This window comes from Paroedura picta, chromosome 11 (genome assembly GCF_049243985.1).
Source record: "Paroedura picta isolate Pp20150507F chromosome 11, Ppicta_v3.0, whole genome shotgun sequence".
NCBI classification, from domain to species: Eukaryota; Metazoa; Chordata; class Lepidosauria; order Squamata; family Gekkonidae; genus Paroedura; species Paroedura picta.
Window position 1 is genome coordinate 56728100 of NC_135379.1, and position 17087 is coordinate 56745186.

Genomic DNA, 17087 nt, shown 5'->3' on the forward strand with positions numbered 1-17087 from the left:
TGTCAGAGGTGACTAATTCTCTTGGGTTTTGAGGCATATTACGCTCGTCAGGCATGAGTACATGGTCTCTCAGATGGTCCAATTAAATCGTTGCCAAGAACACGGTAACCCTTCTGAGTTAAACTTTAAGATTTACTATTCAATCCAATCAGTTACATTTTGTAGGGAACACTAAATAGGCCATTCACGAGTCTGGAAATGGAATAAAATAGCATCGATTCACTTCTGACCCATCAGTGTATGCAAGCGTTTGTTAGTTTGTACTTGAGACGTACCAGTCTAGGGAAACGATCTAAGCAAGTGGTGTCTACTGGGCTGAATTCATTCCAGTAATTAAGAAACCTTCTTCCCTAAACCCACACAGCCTTACTTTCACACTGAGCATAAAATGTTGTTCTCAAGAGCATGCAGAACATTGCCTTATACCGAATCAGGCCTTGAGTCTATCTAAGTTAATATTGTCAATCCAGGTCTTTCACATCACTTCCTACCCAACAGGAGAGCCTGGGGATTGAACCTGAGACTTTCTGCATGCCAGGCAGATCCCCTGCCACTGAGCCATCCACTCCCCAGCCTTCTTCCATAGGCTTCTCATTTTGCTTTTAGCCCTGACTGCAAGGCTTCAGGCGAGAACAAAGTCACCCCCTTTCAATGGCTTTTCTGGGCAGCGTCCCAAAGATAGCTGGATATTGCGCAGTCATTGCCCCATAGAGGTTGTTGGCTACCAGATTGGCTCGTCTGCACGGGAAGATCCGGCTGCAAGCAAAGGCATCATGACAGTGCAATATCCAGCCCTCTGTGGCTGCAGAACTGGTCAGCGCCCTCGCTGGTATCCAACTTGCAGGCTGGGTTGGGCTCTGGAGGTGCCAGCTGCCGACCACCTGTGGCTTTAGAGCCACAATTCTAATTTCTTGAGGCATCCGACCTACTTAGCTTGGCAGCCATCATTTCCACCCTGTGGCAAGTGACTGAAGCACAAGATCTGGACGTTGGGGTTAGATCCCGTGGGCCCATTTGGCTAGCAGGGGCAGTTCTGCCAGCAGAGGGAAGAACATCCAGGGGATCTGACCCTTGACTTGCCTGTATGGTTGGGCCATTGCGGGAAGTTCAGCAAATCACTCGCTTACCCTTAGCAGCCGCAAAATGGTGTTCCTGTCAAACTGCGGCCCTGCAGATGTCCATGGACTACAATTCTCATGAGCCCCTGCCAGCATTCGCTGGCAGGGGCTCATGGGAATTGTAGTCCATGGACATCTGGAGGGCCGCAGTTTGACTACCCCTGCTGTAAATATTTGTGTTGCAATCTGTTGCGTTGCAATGTCAGAGGCGGAAGAACGCTGAAGTCATGCCTCATTCTGCCTCTGCCTCTTTCCCTCTTCCCAGTTCATGATTTCAGCCATCCTTGGTGCTGGAATAGCATCATGGAAGCCAACCTGAGCCCCCCTTTCCCACCACCTTGGAAGGAGCCTTCTGTGTGAACTGAGCCCTTTGTGGGCATGCAGGCAGGCATTTGGGGGGAGAATATCACCTATGGAATTAAGCACTTTTTTGTTTCTATATGCCCTGATGGGGAAACTTATGAGCACAGATGCATATGCCCCAATTTGGCAGTACCGCAGGATCTTTTAAAGCTGGGGGAAAGTTGCAAGGGAAAGCTTAAAAACGATCTCCCCTTTTTGTTACAATTGTCCCTATCTACAACCAGGCCCCTGCATTTCCAAGAATGGCATTTTATTTAAAAACAGAAATGGGAGTTCCAGACACAATATTCCCAGAGTCTTAACTTCCTAGCATTATAAAGTCTACAGAACTCCAAGGGGGAAACTGAGGAGGAGAGAGACTGAAATTAACCACAGGTTAATTAACCACAGGTTAATTTAATTAGAATCATAGAATAATAGCTGGAAGGGATCTCCTGGGTCATCTAGTCCAACCCCCTGCACTGTGCAAGACACTCACAACCCTATCGCTCATCCACTGTCACCGGCCACCCCCTTGAACCTTGACAGAATCAACCTATTCATCAGATGGCTATCCAGCCACTGTTGAAAAATGCGTAAAGATGGAGAACCCACCACCTCCTGAGGAAGCCTGTTCCACTGAGAAACTGCTCTAACTGTCAGGAACTTCTTCCGGATGTTGAGACGGAATTTCTTTTGAATTAATTTCATCCCATTGGTTCTGGTCCGTCCCTCTGGGGCAAGAGAGAACAACTCTGCTCCATCCTCCATAGGGCACCCTTTTGAATACTTGAAGATGGCTATCAGATCCCCTCTCAGTCATCTCCTCTCCAAGCTAAACAGACCAAGCTCCCCCAACCTTTCCTCATACGTCTTGGTCTCCAAACCCCTGACCATCTTTGTTGCCCTCCTCTGGACATGCTCCAGTTTGTCTACATCCCTCTTCAACTGGGGTGCCCAAATCTGAACACAATACTCCACTATGATGTTCAGTTGGGGTGTGTACCGTTTGGATCCTTTATAGGAAATAAGCTCTGGATTTCTGAACGAGGGCCCTTGTAATTTCTTCTTCATCATCCTTTTAAAATAATAAATGCACACTCTTGCTAGATCTGTGCTTGCTCAAAGAGAGACCTTTTTGTATTCCAGTGTGGCAACCACTGGAGAGCTAATGCGTGCCGTTTGGCGCATGGCACAGCCCAGCAAATAATGTTAGAAAGCAACTGGCATGCTTTGTCGTGGGGGGGGGGGTTCCTCTGGGAGCACCGAGACAATCATTACCAAAGCCATTTGTTTGCTCACGGTTCTGAGGCACTCATGATATCCCTTGTCTCCTGCCAATCTCGTCTCCTATTATGACCATATAATAGAAGCAATAATCGCCTCTGCGTAATAGCGCCGTAATCAAACAAATTATACAAAGATGCAGAATTGCAAAGTAGATTTGTAACCTTCTGCGCTCCAGTGGCTGATTATGTACCTCAGGCAACACATCTTGTTTCTAGGACTCCAGTTGTCTGTGCAAGAGCCGGGCTCCTCTGAAAGAGCTCCGTTGTAACCGTTAATGAAATGGCATTCATGATAAACACGTGGGGAAGAGTGGAAGTCCTTCATTGGCAAAATATTTTTGATCTGGTCCGAAAAGGGGGTCAAATTAACCCCTCGTAGTGTAAAAATAAATATGGATCAAGCTTTGTTTTCAGTCTTCTGTAACTCTGTGTATTCCTTAATTCCAGTGATACTTACTTATGTACATATTCTATATACACCCGACCTTTCTTCCTGATGGGGAATGCTGAAGTCAGTTGTCCTGTGGCGTTTAATAACTGGATGGGAGGCCACCGAGGAAGACCAAGGTCACTACACAGAAGAAGGCAACGACAAACCACCTTTGAAGTCTCTTGCCCTGAACCCCCCTGAGGGATTGCTATAAGTTAGCTCCAACATGATGGCCCTTTAAGTCAGGGGTAGTCAAACTGCAGCCCTCCACTAGTCAAACTGCGGCCCTCCAGATGTCCATTGCAGGGGCTCATGGGAATTGTAGTCCATGGACATCTGGAGGGCTGCAGTTTGACTACTCCTCCTTTAAGTGTTGGATGTCATTTATCACCCCAGTTGCATTGAACAGGCTGCTCCGAGCCCCGTGGCGATGGCTTTGGCGCCTGCCCCCCTTCCTCCCGAGTCCCTGGCCTCATTGCGGGGCTTGGAGCATGATAGCTTGGCCCTGTGGGGAATGTGGGAAGCTGTACCTCTGAGTCAAGGTCCTACATAAGCATGGAGAGAGAAATCACCGTGTTCGTAGTACTACAAGCAGCCCAAACTCATGTGTCTAAAAGCCCTGACAGCTTGGTGTAGTGGTTAGGAGTGTAGACTTCTAATCTGACCAGCTGGATTTGATTCTGTGCTACCCCACATGCAACCAGCTGGGTGACCTTGGGCTCTCCACAGCACTGATAAAGCTGTTCTGACTGAGCAGGAATATCGGGACTCTCTCAGCCTCACCTCCCTCACAGGGTGTCTGTTGTGGGGAGAGAAAAGGGAAGGCGACTGTAAGCAGAACCACGACCATGGCCAATGACCTCTGAACACCTCTTGCCTTGAAAACCCTGTGAGGGCTTTCCATAAATTGGCTATAACTTTGCCTCACCGTGTGGATGTTACACTCTTGACTGGACAGAGATACCCACTGCACATTTCTTTCCTCTTTCCAACCAGCTTCCAAGACAGACTTAGTAAAGAGCTATTGAAGGGATGAAACGGGATGTATTCAGAAGAAGAAGAAGGTTCTTATATGCTGCTTTTCTCTAACCGAAGGAGTCTCAAAGAGGCTTACAGTCGCCTTCCCTTTCCTCCCCCCACAACAGACACCCTGTGAGGGAAGTGAGGCTTTATCAGTGCTGTGGCAAGCCCAAGGTCACCCAGCTAACTGCATGTGGGGAAGCAGGGAATCAAACCCGCCTCGCCACAGATTAGAAGCCCGCACGCCTAACCACCACAACAAGCTGGCTCTTGTGTAGTTCGTTCATGCACACATACACACTCCACTTTCCTGCCAAATTGCTGGTTCTAGCTCTTAAGAAAGAATGCAGACGCACAACCCGGATTGTTCTGTCCCTAGGAACGAAGCACAGAAGTACAAAGATATTTATTTGGCAGTAATATAGGAACCTGTATGTCAGTTTGTTAGAAGGAAATGGTGACTAGCGAGCTGAATAATGGGTGGTCATATTACCCATTCAGTCGGGAGCAATTTGTTTTTGCAGTGATAAATAAATGTTGTTTGCAAACAACAAGATAAAGGAGTGCCTTTTTTATCAGCACTTATAAAGCACACTGATAAACGTTGCTATAACTCCTTGCTTTTGTCTGCTCCTCGTCTGCGAAGAAGCTCTCCACTGGCCTCTGTTTCTCCTGTGATGGCAGTAGTGTTAGCTGGTCACAAAAGCTGTTTTGATCAGAGGCTGCCTAATGATTGCTTGTCATTGATTCAGACTTGGCTGTGTCAATAGAAACAGCAGTAACTAAGCATCTTTCACTCAAAAAGAAAGAAATGTGATGAAAATTCTCTCTCCATTCCTCCCCCTTTCCCCCGCCTTCCAGCAGATTTTTAAAAGTATCACCAGCGAAGATTCAGTCCCAGGGCAAGGAAACCGAAGGTTGATCAGTTTCTCGTTATCAGGTATGCTTTATTCTGACTTTTTTAATGCCCCCTTTGATGTATTTGGTATGTTTCTATGCAGCTCTTCCTCCAAAGACCTTTGGACCATTTGCTTTAGTCCCCTCTTCCCCCACCTCTGTTTTACCCTCGAAATACCCTTGTGAGGTGAATCAGAGTCACACAGAACTGGAAGAGACCACAGCAGGCCATCCAGTCCAGTCCCTCACCTTCTTGGGGACTTAAAAATTACACGCTCCTGACAGGTGTTCATTCAGTCTCCTCCAAAACATCCAATGAAGACCCCACCACCCTCTGAGATAGCTTATTCCATCTGTAAGCAGCTCTCACCACCAGAAAATGCTTTTCTAATATTTAAGTGGAAGCTCCTTTCCCGTGATTTGAACCCCCTGCTCCTCATCCTTGTCTCTAAAGCTGCAGTGAACAAGCTGGCCCCCTCTTCAACATGCCTGCCTTTAACTTAGTTCAACGCAGCCATCCTATCATCCCTTGCCTTCCTCTTCTCCAAGCGACACAAGCCCAACTCTCTCAACCTCTCCTCATGTGGTGGGATAAGCTGAGGAAGCATCACTGGACCAAGATCATCCAGCAGGCTTTTGTTGAGCCAATCATGGGTGTTATTGTGCCAGACTAGGATATGGGACACACAGGTGTGAATTCTCACTCTGCCACAGGAACTGGCCGGATGATCTTTGGCCCAGCCACACCCTCTCAGCCTAATTTACCTCACAGATTTGTGATGAAGAGAATGATGTTAACCACTTTGGGTATCTATTGGGGAGGAAAGTGGGGTATAAATGAAATAATTAAAATGAGAAAGTGTGCAAGGAGGTTTTATTGGGGACTCCCCCCCGCCCCAGCTATCTTTTGAGGAACTTGGGTATTTCTTGGAAGACCGATTGCAAGTTTTGCAGTCGAGTGACTATCTGAACCTGTCAGACATTTCCTCCACAAGACTACACTGGCTGTCATGAATGTTTGTGCCTGAAGCTCTCTTAGATTGTCTGTTCTTCTCTTCTGTTTCCTCCTCTTTGAAGACAGTTAGTCATCCCTATTAGCAACATGTGAATGTTTAATTTTTCTCCTTGTCGGTTTATGACCTCAACCATTTTCACTACCCACTCAGTGTTAATTTATCATGCCCTCAGCCCTAAAAGTTTTCCCAATAGACTTCCTCTGGCTTTTCCTCATGAACTCGATCTTTTTCCTTTCAGAAAAATCTAAAAGCCTTGGTACTTTAAATGAGATTATTCCATTTCATTTTCTTCCCCTTTCTCTGAGAGATTTTATTTGGCACACGCTTAGTGTGAAACAGCATCTGTTCCCATGCCACATTTCCCCACATATCTGCATGTAATTCTGTGACACCTGTGCTGGATATTACCACAACTGCCTGCCAGATTTTGCTATGCCCTCCATGAATGTCTTGTAGTATTCTCGTTTCATAACTTGATACCATATTGTTAGTTACTAGAATCCTTGTTAGATGTTGTTCCGTGGTGCTGTCCTATCTTGCAATGCCCAAGTGTAAATTGGGTCCAAAAGGTCAAATTCACTGCCATAATAGCCCTTCCATTTGTAGAACAAAGGAGGGCAAATGTTGTCCCCATCTTCAAGAAAGGGAAAAAGGAGGATCCGGGTAACTATCGACCCATCAGCTTGACATCTGTAGCTGGCAAAATTTGGGAACAAATAATCAAACACTCGGTTCTTGAGCAGCTGGAACAGAGAGTGTCTTAGAAATCAAAGACTCAGCACAGGTTTTGCAAGAACAAGTCATGTCAGACCAACTTTATCTTTTTTTTCCAAGAAAGTAACTACCTTGCTGGTTCAGGGGAATGCTGTAGACACAGTTTATCTGGATTTCAGTAAAGCTTTTGAAAGGGTTCCACATGATATTCTTATTCACAAGCTGGTATGCGGTATGGATCCTAATTCTGTCAGGTGGATCGGTAACTGGTTATTGTACCCAAACCGTAGTTGTAAATGGTTTAGCATCCTCTTGGAGAAGAGTGAAAAGTGGAGTGCCCCAGGGATCTGTCCTGAGGCCTGTGTTGTTCAACATATTTATAAATGATTTGGATGAGGGATTAGAGGGGATACTTATTAAATTTACAGATGATACCAAACTAGAAGGGGTAGCAAACACAACCAAAGACAGAATCAGAAAAAAAGATGATCTTGATAGGCTTAAGAACTGGTCTAAACTGAATAAAATGAAATTCAATAGGGACAAAGGTAAAGTTCTGCATTTAGGTAGGAAAAACCATCTTCATCAATATAGGATGGGGGAGACTTGTCTTGGCAGTAGCATGTGTGAAAAGAATCTAGGAGTCTTAGTAGACCAAACATTGAACATGAGTCAACGTTGTGACTCGGTGGCAAAAAAGGCAAATGGTATTTTGGGCTGTATCAAACGGAGTATCGTATCCAGATCACGGGAAGTGATGGTACCACTTTACTCTGCTCTGGTTTGCCTCATTCTGCACTCTCCCACATGCAGCCAGCTGGATGACCTTGGGCTAACCATGGCGCTGATAAAGCTGTTCTGGCCAAGCACTGATATCGGGGCTCTCTCAGCCTCACCTACGCCACAGGGTGTCTGTTGTGGGGAGAAGAAAGGGAAGGTGACTGTAAGCCACTTTGAGCCACCTTCAGGTAGAAAAAAGCAGCATATAAGAACCAACTCTTTTTCTTCATCTTCTTCATCTTCTACTGTTTTGGGTACTACAGTTGAAGAGGGATGTAGACAAGCTGGAGCATGTCCAGAGGAGAGCAACAAAGATGGTGAGAGGTTTGGAGACCAAGACGTATGAGGAAAGGTTGGGGGAGCTTGATCTTTTTAGCCTGGAGAGGAGACGACTAAGAGGGGATCTGATAGCCATCTTCAAGTATTTAAAAGGCTGCCATATAGAGGATGGGGCAGAGTTTTTATTATTATAATATTATTATTATTATTACGTTTATTTCCCGCCACTCCCTTATGGCTCGTGGTGGGTTACAGTGTCTTAAAATCCCCATTAAACCCCTTTAAAAGACATAAAACATTACCAACATGGTGGAAAATCAGAAAAAACCCAACCCCCCCCCCACTACTAGCGGGTGGAGAAGGAGGTCCCGATGATGTTCACTTCAGATCCCAGATCCCGGGGGGGGGGGTTTAGATGTATCTTACCAGCCCCGGCCTCAGCCATATACCTGGCGGAAGAGCTCCGTTTTGCAGGCTGTGCGGAACGTTGAAAGATCCCGCAGGGCCCACAGCTCTCCTGGGAGCTCATTCCACCAGGTAGGGGCCAGGAACGAAAAGGCCCCAGCCCTGGTCGAGGCCAGGTTGTTCTCTGGTCGAGAGTTGTTCTCTCTTGCCCCAGAGGGACAGACCAGAAAGAATGGGATGAAATTAATTCAAAAGAAATTCTGTCTAAACATCCAGAAGAAGTTCCTGACAGTCAGGCTTCCTCGGGAGGTGGGGTTCTCCATCTTTGGACATTTTTAAACAGAGGCTGGATAGCCATCTGACGGAGAGGCTGATTCTGTGAAGGCAAAGGGGTGGCAGGTTACAGTGGATGAGCGATTGGGATGTGAGTGTCCCGCATAGTGCAGGGGGTTGGACTAGATGACCCAGGAGGTCCCTCCAAATTCTATGATTCTATGAGAGCAACCTTCGTTGATTCTACACACAGACACACACACACATCAAATTACAGCCAACGTATGATGATCCCACCAAGGGGCTTGGAAGGCCAATGAAAATCAAAGAGGCTTGCTTTTGCCTTCCTCTGCAGATTCTTCCTTATTAGTCTCCCATCCAACATACTAGCCCTGCTTTACCTTCTGAGATCTGATGAGATCAGACTGTATCATGCCGCCTTCCCTACCATACACAATATAGACCCACATTATGCTCCTGTTCTATTACTGAGGGTCTCTTGAAATTCAGGAAGGGAATTGGGGTGGAGATCTCAGAAGTCTACAGCAGATGCAGTATGCCAGCGAATGCTGGCAGGGGCTCATGGGAATGGTGGTCCATGGACATCTGGAGGTTCACAGTTTGCCCATCCCTGCCCTACAGGGTCACCATGAGTCAGCTGTGGCTTGATGGCACTTTCATAGAATCATAGAATCATAGAATCATAGAGTTGGAAGGGGCCATACAGGCCATCTAGTCCAACCCCCTGCTCAACGCAGGATCAGCCCAGAGCATCCTAAAGCATCCAAGAAAAGTGTGTATCCAACCTTTGCTTGAAGACTGCCAATGTGTCTTTCCATCACCAGGACAGGGGTAGGATGCACCCTACTATATCCTTGGCTCATGATTTGCCGGTATGCCTTACAGCTTACCTGGGTTTTTCATGCTCTTGTACGGGCCAGTGTACATACTGGTTTCCTTCTAAACAGAAGCCAAGATCAATTTCAGTTATCCCATATTTTCCATTGCCCTAATTTGGTACAACTGAGCATTATAGAAATGTTTAATTGCTCTTTATTATCTTCCAAGCAAATATGTTTGTCTCCAAATGCCACTGCAATTAATACCATTGTTTGCAAGAACAACCTCGCTCTTTCATCTTGTTATGAACTTCATACTAGTTTGAGCGATTGAGAAAATATATAGGAATGTGCTGGCTCTGCCTTGTGTTTCTTCCTGCTCCAGTGATTTGTTTCTGAGAAATTACCTGACATTTTCACACTGATTGATATGTACCACTTGTTGTGAAAAGAGCTATGATTTATGACCGAGCATAAATGATGCATGGCATATTAATGTCATTCATCAATTGGTTTGGATTGCAAAAATACATACCCAGAATGGGAACTGCTCCCTTGAATCTCTTCAGTTCACATCCCCCAAGAAATACCTTGGAAAAATGCACCAAACTTCTTTGTATTTTTAAATTATTTTTAAATTATTTATGGGGAACATGTTTTCGGAGCCATTGAGATTACGAGGAAATATGTTTTATTTGCTCGGTTGTATACATTCTTTGTGTATTTGTACCCAGATTTCTTGCCAAATAGACTCCCAAAACAGCATACAGTTTAAAAGTATTGTTGTATTTGATTAGGTGATAAGAAAGCTAGGGGACCACAGGCTACAGTGGCAATGGGAGACCTTCGAAAGTGGGAGAAGACACTTCCGCCTGCTTCTCATGCCTAAAAGCTAACAGGATTCTGTTTTCATGTGCTGAAATGATCTCATGACCCTGTGGAATGTATGCATGGACACCCAGAAGTCTCTGGACCCTAGTTTCAGGAATGTCTATTTGGCCACCATTGGAAATAAAATGGTAGAGAAGAAGGACTTATGATTCCAGTAGGGCTTCTGTTAAGGGAAGCCCATTGGTAACTTCTCCATTTTAAAAGACTGTGCAATCTATTACTGAGTAGACCAGTGAATGCTAATGGGCATGTTCAACCTTCTGCAGATTTCCAAGCTTTTGGTCTGAAGAAAGGCATGTTCTTCAATCCAGACCCATATTTAAAGATCTCCATCCAGCCTGGAAAGCACAGCATCTTCCCAGCTCTGCCTCACCATGGACAAGAGAAGAGGTCCAAGATCATGTGCAATACCGTAAATCCGACCTGGCAAGGGGAGGTAAGACACTGTCTTAAAAAATAATAATAATGCTACTCTGCTGTCGTAGTCCCTGAGTTTATAGAATAAATGCATAACCGTCCTGCCAGGAGTACAAACACTTTTGAAAACTTTGGGGCCAGAGGAGAGATCTGCTGCTTGCTAGCACATTCTGATCTTTCCTTCTTCAAAACTCAAGATATGCATCTTCTAACAATTAACAAATAACTTGGAATGGTGGATTGATATGGGAAGGCTGTAGGACCTCCATGCTTAAGAGAAGCCGTATGGAGGGTGAGGGTAGGGTCTCAGCTAATCGCTGTAAGTTCATCACTCTCCCATTTTGACATTTTTATTGACTCCCCCCCCCCCCATGTTCCCCCTGGAATTCAGTCCTCTGGAAGAGAATCCAGCTTGCTATTCTTGTTTGTCTCTGGAGTTTATCAAGCATATGATGTATGTTAATCTGCTGCTTACACTTTGCCTACAAGTATGAGCTGATTGCTTCATAAGGTGACCAGATTGTCCCACTTTTGGAGGGACATCTGGGGGCACCTGGCAAATTGTACTTATGTTGAAATTAAAAAATATATATTACAATACTATTTTTGCCTTCTATGCGTTCTATGAATATTTTTGTTGCTCCATATAGACCAAATTTTTAATCAAGAACCCCCCCTCCCCCCGGTCAATGGTGTCCTGCTTTACCAATGTTAAAATCTGGTCACCCATGCCATTGTATCTGAGGGAGTGCGCATGCACACAAAAGCTCATAGCTGGAATAAAACTTTGTGGGCTTAAAGGTGCCATGGGACTCAACATCTGATCTTCTAACAATGTTTCAGTGCCGGGACTCAGCCCCCCTGGAAGATAAGATCTCTGGCTTGGAAGCCCTGCCTTGCCAGGTGACTTACTCAGGGGTGAGAGAGAGGCATTCGGTCTATGCTCACAGTCGCTGAGCACACCTTCCATTGCATGAAGACAGAAAGGCTTCTGTGGAGGTGGCCAGGAAAGCCCTGCTTCAGATGAACTCTTCCTCCCTAGGCCGTAGCCACGGTTTACTGTCCCTCAGAAATTTGTATCCTGCTTTTCTTCCCAAGGGGCCCTCAATGTGTCAAGTTCTGCTGCAGCATCCTTCCATGGTTTCTAATGGTTTCTGGGAAGGAACCATTCTTCTGCTTGCCTGTGTAATCTCATTTTAGGTTATGCCTTTGATCTGCTATGTAGACTACTTGTTAGAGTTATGTTTACAGGATGGTACCAGATGATGGAGGAAATTGAGGGGACATCGGTAGTTTAGCCTTGGGTGCTGAAAGTGGCACCTGGGTGTAACTGGGCCATTTGTTCTCTTGGGAAAGTCATGAGCCCATCTCTTCTAGATGAATGTGTCATTTAGGGAAAGGATGATGGGGAAATATATTGGTCTGCATGTACCTAACAAATCAGTTTTAGCAAGAAGTATCATGAGCTCTGTTCTTCTTTACCAATAAAGAGCTCAGAAAGTCAGGATAGCCGATCTTGTGCTAGTCTAAAGCAGCTTCATACATAGCTGTGACAATTACGAAGCTGAAAAATATCAAGTAGTTCTCAGATTCAGAATTAAGCAGGTTAATTTCAATCGTTGTTTCCTGTTGCTGCAGAGGTCCTGGTTAAAGATACAGCATGGAGAATTCAGCTTCAGGAAGGAAACAGATGGGGAACGAGCTCTATGTAGCCTTGGGACTTGACCTTGATTGATCAGGCAAAATTACAGTTTGATCCAGCAGAATGGGAATTTCTTGCTTCTCTTGTTCTGCTGCATTCGGAAATGCTTCCTGGGGACCAAGGACCCTAAGGAACAGCATGAGAGGTAAATTAGGGATGTGTGATTGCACTCCAGACAATTTTGCTTTACTCAAATGAAAGGAGATGGGCAGAGCTTCAGCTTGGGGAGAGGGAACTGAGAACATTGCTGATCTCAAGCTTTTTAGATTCACCCCCAAGGATCTTCTCTTGGCTATTGGGTGTGTACATCACTAAAATTGCTACAAATGTCTTCCGAATGCAAACATTAGCCCTCTCTGTCACACTGATGTCTCACTGTCAGGGTCCCCTCTCTAACAAAGAACGGTTGCCGTCAACTTCCTCAAGCATCAGGTGACCTAGACTTCATATCTACTTATCTTTCCTGTGGGACCGAGGAAATAAATGTCAGTTTTTTTAATGTGAGGGAAAAGCGCTGCTTTGGACTTTACGCTGCAGTTTGTATTGGAAAGGTAATCAGTCCCCTGGTGTTTTATATTTGCTCACGCTCTGTAGGCTGCATATTGCTAAGAGAGCAACACTGCAACGTATGCGAAGATTCTTGTTTGAACATTCCTGTTAAAAACATTTTAGCTTTTTCAGGTACTAATTCTGACTTACTTTTCATAACATTTTTTATTTGTTGCTTTGGCCAGACCACACCAAGCAGTGGGCAGTTCTTACTTGGCTTGCGTTGTATTTGCGCTACTCATGATGAGCTTGTTCTGAAATAACTTCTTTTTAAAAAATAGCTCATTTTGGCCCACTCTTGCAGTGCCACTTCAAAACTGTAGTTTGGGTCCGGATAGGCAACAGTGCAGTCCAGGTAGCTCTGTGTCTCTTTTTCCCTCTGTCTACATTGTGAGCCAGAGCCTCTTGTGGCGCAGAGTGGTAAGGCAGCCATCTGAAAGCTTTGCCCATAAGGCTGGGAGTTCGATCCCAGCAGCCGGCTCAAGGTTGACTCAGCCTTCCATCCTTCCGAGGTCGGTAAAATGAGCACCCAGCTTGCTGGGGGGTAAACGGTAATGACTGGGGAAGGCACTGGCAAACCACCCCGTATTGAGTCTGCCATGAAAACGCTGGAGGGCGTCACCCCAAGGGTCAGACATGACTCGGTGCTTGCACAGGGGATACCTTTACCTTTACCTTTTACATTGTGGGCCATGATGCTGTAGCCCTGGTGGGTCCTGGAGCATGACTGGTTTATTGCTCTGGAGGTCAGTTTATGTTCCCCAGATGATTAATTCAGAAAGCTCTTAGCCCTCTGCCCATTCATTTGCCTTTGTAAAGGTCACCTTGAAATGACAATGTGTCCTCTCCTTGAAGACAGTTCTGAGGCTTTCATGATGATGATGGATTGCAAATGGGCCACTATGCTGTAAGTTGAAATGCCATTTTAAGAAATCAGCAGGTCGTTTTCAGTTCTCAAAAAGGTGGGGACAGGTTCTCATTGGCCTATTATGCACGGCCGCTGAAATGGCGGCATGGAGAACGCAGAGGAGGAAGAAGGGAAGCAAACCGCTTACGCACGGGATGGAATGCAATGGCGGCAAAACCAAGAGTATCCGATTATGCACGCGGCTAATCCGGAGCCACTTCTGGTTACGCCCTGGCCCCAGGAAGCTCCACTTTCTTCCGCATCTCGCTAACGCGGCTTTTTCGGCAGCATACGTTGACTCTGCGCCCGGTTGCCGCCTGCAGCATGCATAATTGGTGATTTTAGCCGCCACCATTCCACCCCGAATGCGGACCTTCCACTCAGTGCATAATGGTCCTTTGAGACCAAGTGAATAATCCAGTTCTGAGAATATAGAACAACACTTAACAAAGTCTTGGTTGTAGATTGTGAAGGCACAAAACCAGGACATCAAGCCAAAGTGCTGGATTGGTCAAGAGCAGCCGCCTCTAATCTGGAGAACCAGGTTTGATTTCCCACTCCTCCACATGCAGTCAACTGGGTGGTCTTGGGTTCCTGGAGCAGCCTGTCACTCAAGCTGTCTGCCTCAGTGAAGGATTTAACCCTTCACTTACTAGTTCTCTGTCAATTCAGCATTTGGAACCTTACTTTTGAATTGCTGTCAGTCACACCCCCTAAAGAATTAGTACCCTTCCTCCTTGTACCCCCACTGACATTTTTGTATCCTCGAAATTATTCTTCTTCCATTGATTTCCCTCTCTCTGCTGAAAATACCAACTTTGTATTGCCAACATGTCTTCTTTATGTCCTGAATGGACTAGAGTGGTCTTTAATCTGGAGAACTGGGTTTGATTCTCCACTTCTCCACATGCAGCCAGCTGGGTGACCTTGGGCCAAGCACAGTTCTCTCAGAACTCTTTCAGTCTCATCTACCTCATCGTTTTCCCTTCTCCCCCCCACAACAGACACCTGGTGAGGGAGAAGGGAAAACGATTGTAGGCTACTTTGAGACTCCTTTGAGTAGTAAAAAGTGGGGTACAAAAAAACCCCAGGTTCAGCTCATCCAGCTCTACATCTCCTTACTAATTATGAGTGACAAAAGAGTATTGGTAAGGGAACATGAACTGCAGTAAGCCTGGTCATTGTGAGTGTTACGTACTTACTTGGTCATTTTTTCTGCAAAGATGGGCAAAAGCAAGGGGGCAAAGTTACCCTTCATATTTCCAGTAATTGTGAGTGACTCCATCATGCAAATACAAAAAAACCACACCAGAAGGCTACCTATGACTAGGATATGGGTTTCTATAAACCAGAAGAAGCCCCAGATTTGGGGTTTACTTTTTAAAGTAAAGCATGCTGTCTGCTAATGTGCAAGAATCACAACAGAAAAAAGACTCACAGAGTTCCCTTGACACATATTCAGACTTCATGCCAACTAGGGGGTTAATTAGGCAGTGTGATGATATCATGTCTTTTTAAATCCAGTCAGATTTAGTGATAACGTCACTTAATCCATATCTGAATGTGGCGGGAAATGCTGGCCGCACAGTATACTGGGTACATAGCTTTAGCCAGGGACTAACTGTCAGAGTTGGCCACACAGAAGAGTCACAAAGCCAAATCTACCTGATGGAAGCCTTCACCCTGACTGGGTGGACATTTTATTTATTTGGTTTCTGTATCACCTCTCCCCTGGACGGCAGAGAATGAGGTGGCTGGATGGAGTCACTGAAGCAGTCGGTGCGAGCTTAAATGGACTCCGGGGAATGGTAGAGGACAGGAAAGCCTGGAGGATCATTGTCCATGGGGTCGCGATGGGTCGGACACAACTTCGCAACTAACAACAACAACATCATCATCACCTCTCCCCTAGACAGGTTCAGGGTGTGTACAACATAAATTAGAAACAGTCAATGAAAACAGTTTATTTGTTAGTGGGATTACCCAGTGGCCCCATTTTGAAGAACCCCATACACAGTGAACTTCAAGGGGAATGAAGTTTTTTCATGAATGACCCATTTTGGCTCAGCTCTGGTTCTGCTCAACTGCTTAGTCTTGCCCATGTGAGGCAACTTGCAAATGACTTAAGGCGTAGGCATTTATGAGTAACCTTATTCCATCTACTGCTGAGAATTATTTCTCATATCCCATAGTGCTTTTCAGTGGCTGTCGGCAACAAGGAAATCAGGTCAGCATTACAAGGCTGCCGTGTCCCAATTTCTTTTTTAACTAAAAGGCCTGTTAAGTGACAGGCTGTTATTTCCCCAGAGCATGTTGTCTAAGGCAGAAGTATACTGTGATGTGGTAAATAGGAGCAGGGTAATGAGAAGGTAGATGCATACTCTGCTGTGAAATGTTCATCATCAGCTGCCCTGGAGGAGACACGTCTAAATGTATATTCTGGGTGAAATGTAATTGATAGGTCAACTTTTCCCATCAAATATCATTTTGGGTGGGTGTTCGCCATTTGAGAGGGGCTTCACGTTCCCATTCTGTTATCCCTCTGCTGCTTCCCATCTTACCAGTTGTGTGAAGTCCCAGAGGAAAGAAAACTAGCTGTTATGGTGGTGAGATTCAAATAGGTAGCCATGTAGGTCTGAAGCAGCACAATAAAATCAGAGTCCAGTAGCACCTTTAAGACCAACAAAGATTTATTCAATTGCTTGCACTCAAAAGCTCACACCTTGAATAAATCTTTGTTGGTCTTAAAGGTGCTCCTGGACTCTGATTTGATTATTATGGTGGTGGTACAGCAGCCTTCCATCCTTCCGAGGTCGGTAAAATGAGTACCCAGCTTGCTGCTGGGGGGTAAGCGGTCATGACTGGGGAAGGCACTGGCAAACCACCCCGTATTGAGTCTGCCATGAAAACGCTAGAGGGCGTCACCCCAAGGGTCAGACATGACTCGGTGCTTGCACAGGGGATACCTTTACCTTTACCTTTACAGCAGCATAAGGAGAATACCCTCTAAAAGCGGTGGGTTCAGATGTTAGATTCTGACTGGAGTGGCATAATTGCTTTGCCCAGTCTATACTCTGGATTTTCATTCAGATCACTGTTGGGCGAAAATTTCTGTGGCACCAATGTCAGAACATTCTCTCACTTGTTGGACTGCAAAACGTTTTTACAATGGCACTGTAAATGAGACAAAAAACTCAACATGGGAACACACAAAGCCAC

At 45.5% G+C, this 17087-nt stretch overlaps 1 protein-coding gene across 9 annotated transcripts in view; it reads left to right on the plus strand.

Annotated features, from left to right (window-relative positions):
• Nucleotides 1-17087, plus strand: part of HECW1 (HECT, C2 and WW domain containing E3 ubiquitin protein ligase 1) — a 237510-nt gene that overhangs the window by 128860 nt on the left and 91563 nt on the right. For 7 of the 9 annotated variants that reach the window (XM_077302971.1, XM_077302969.1, XM_077302973.1 and 4 more), the window contains 2 exons: nt 5061-5139; nt 10560-10729. In XM_077302971.1, the coding sequence (XP_077159086.1) occupies nt 5061-5139; nt 10560-10729 (249 nt within the window). The remainder of the gene's footprint in view (nt 1-5060; nt 5140-10559; nt 10730-17087) is intronic. The other 2 variants (XM_077302970.1, XM_077302974.1) reach the window with 1 other exon arrangement.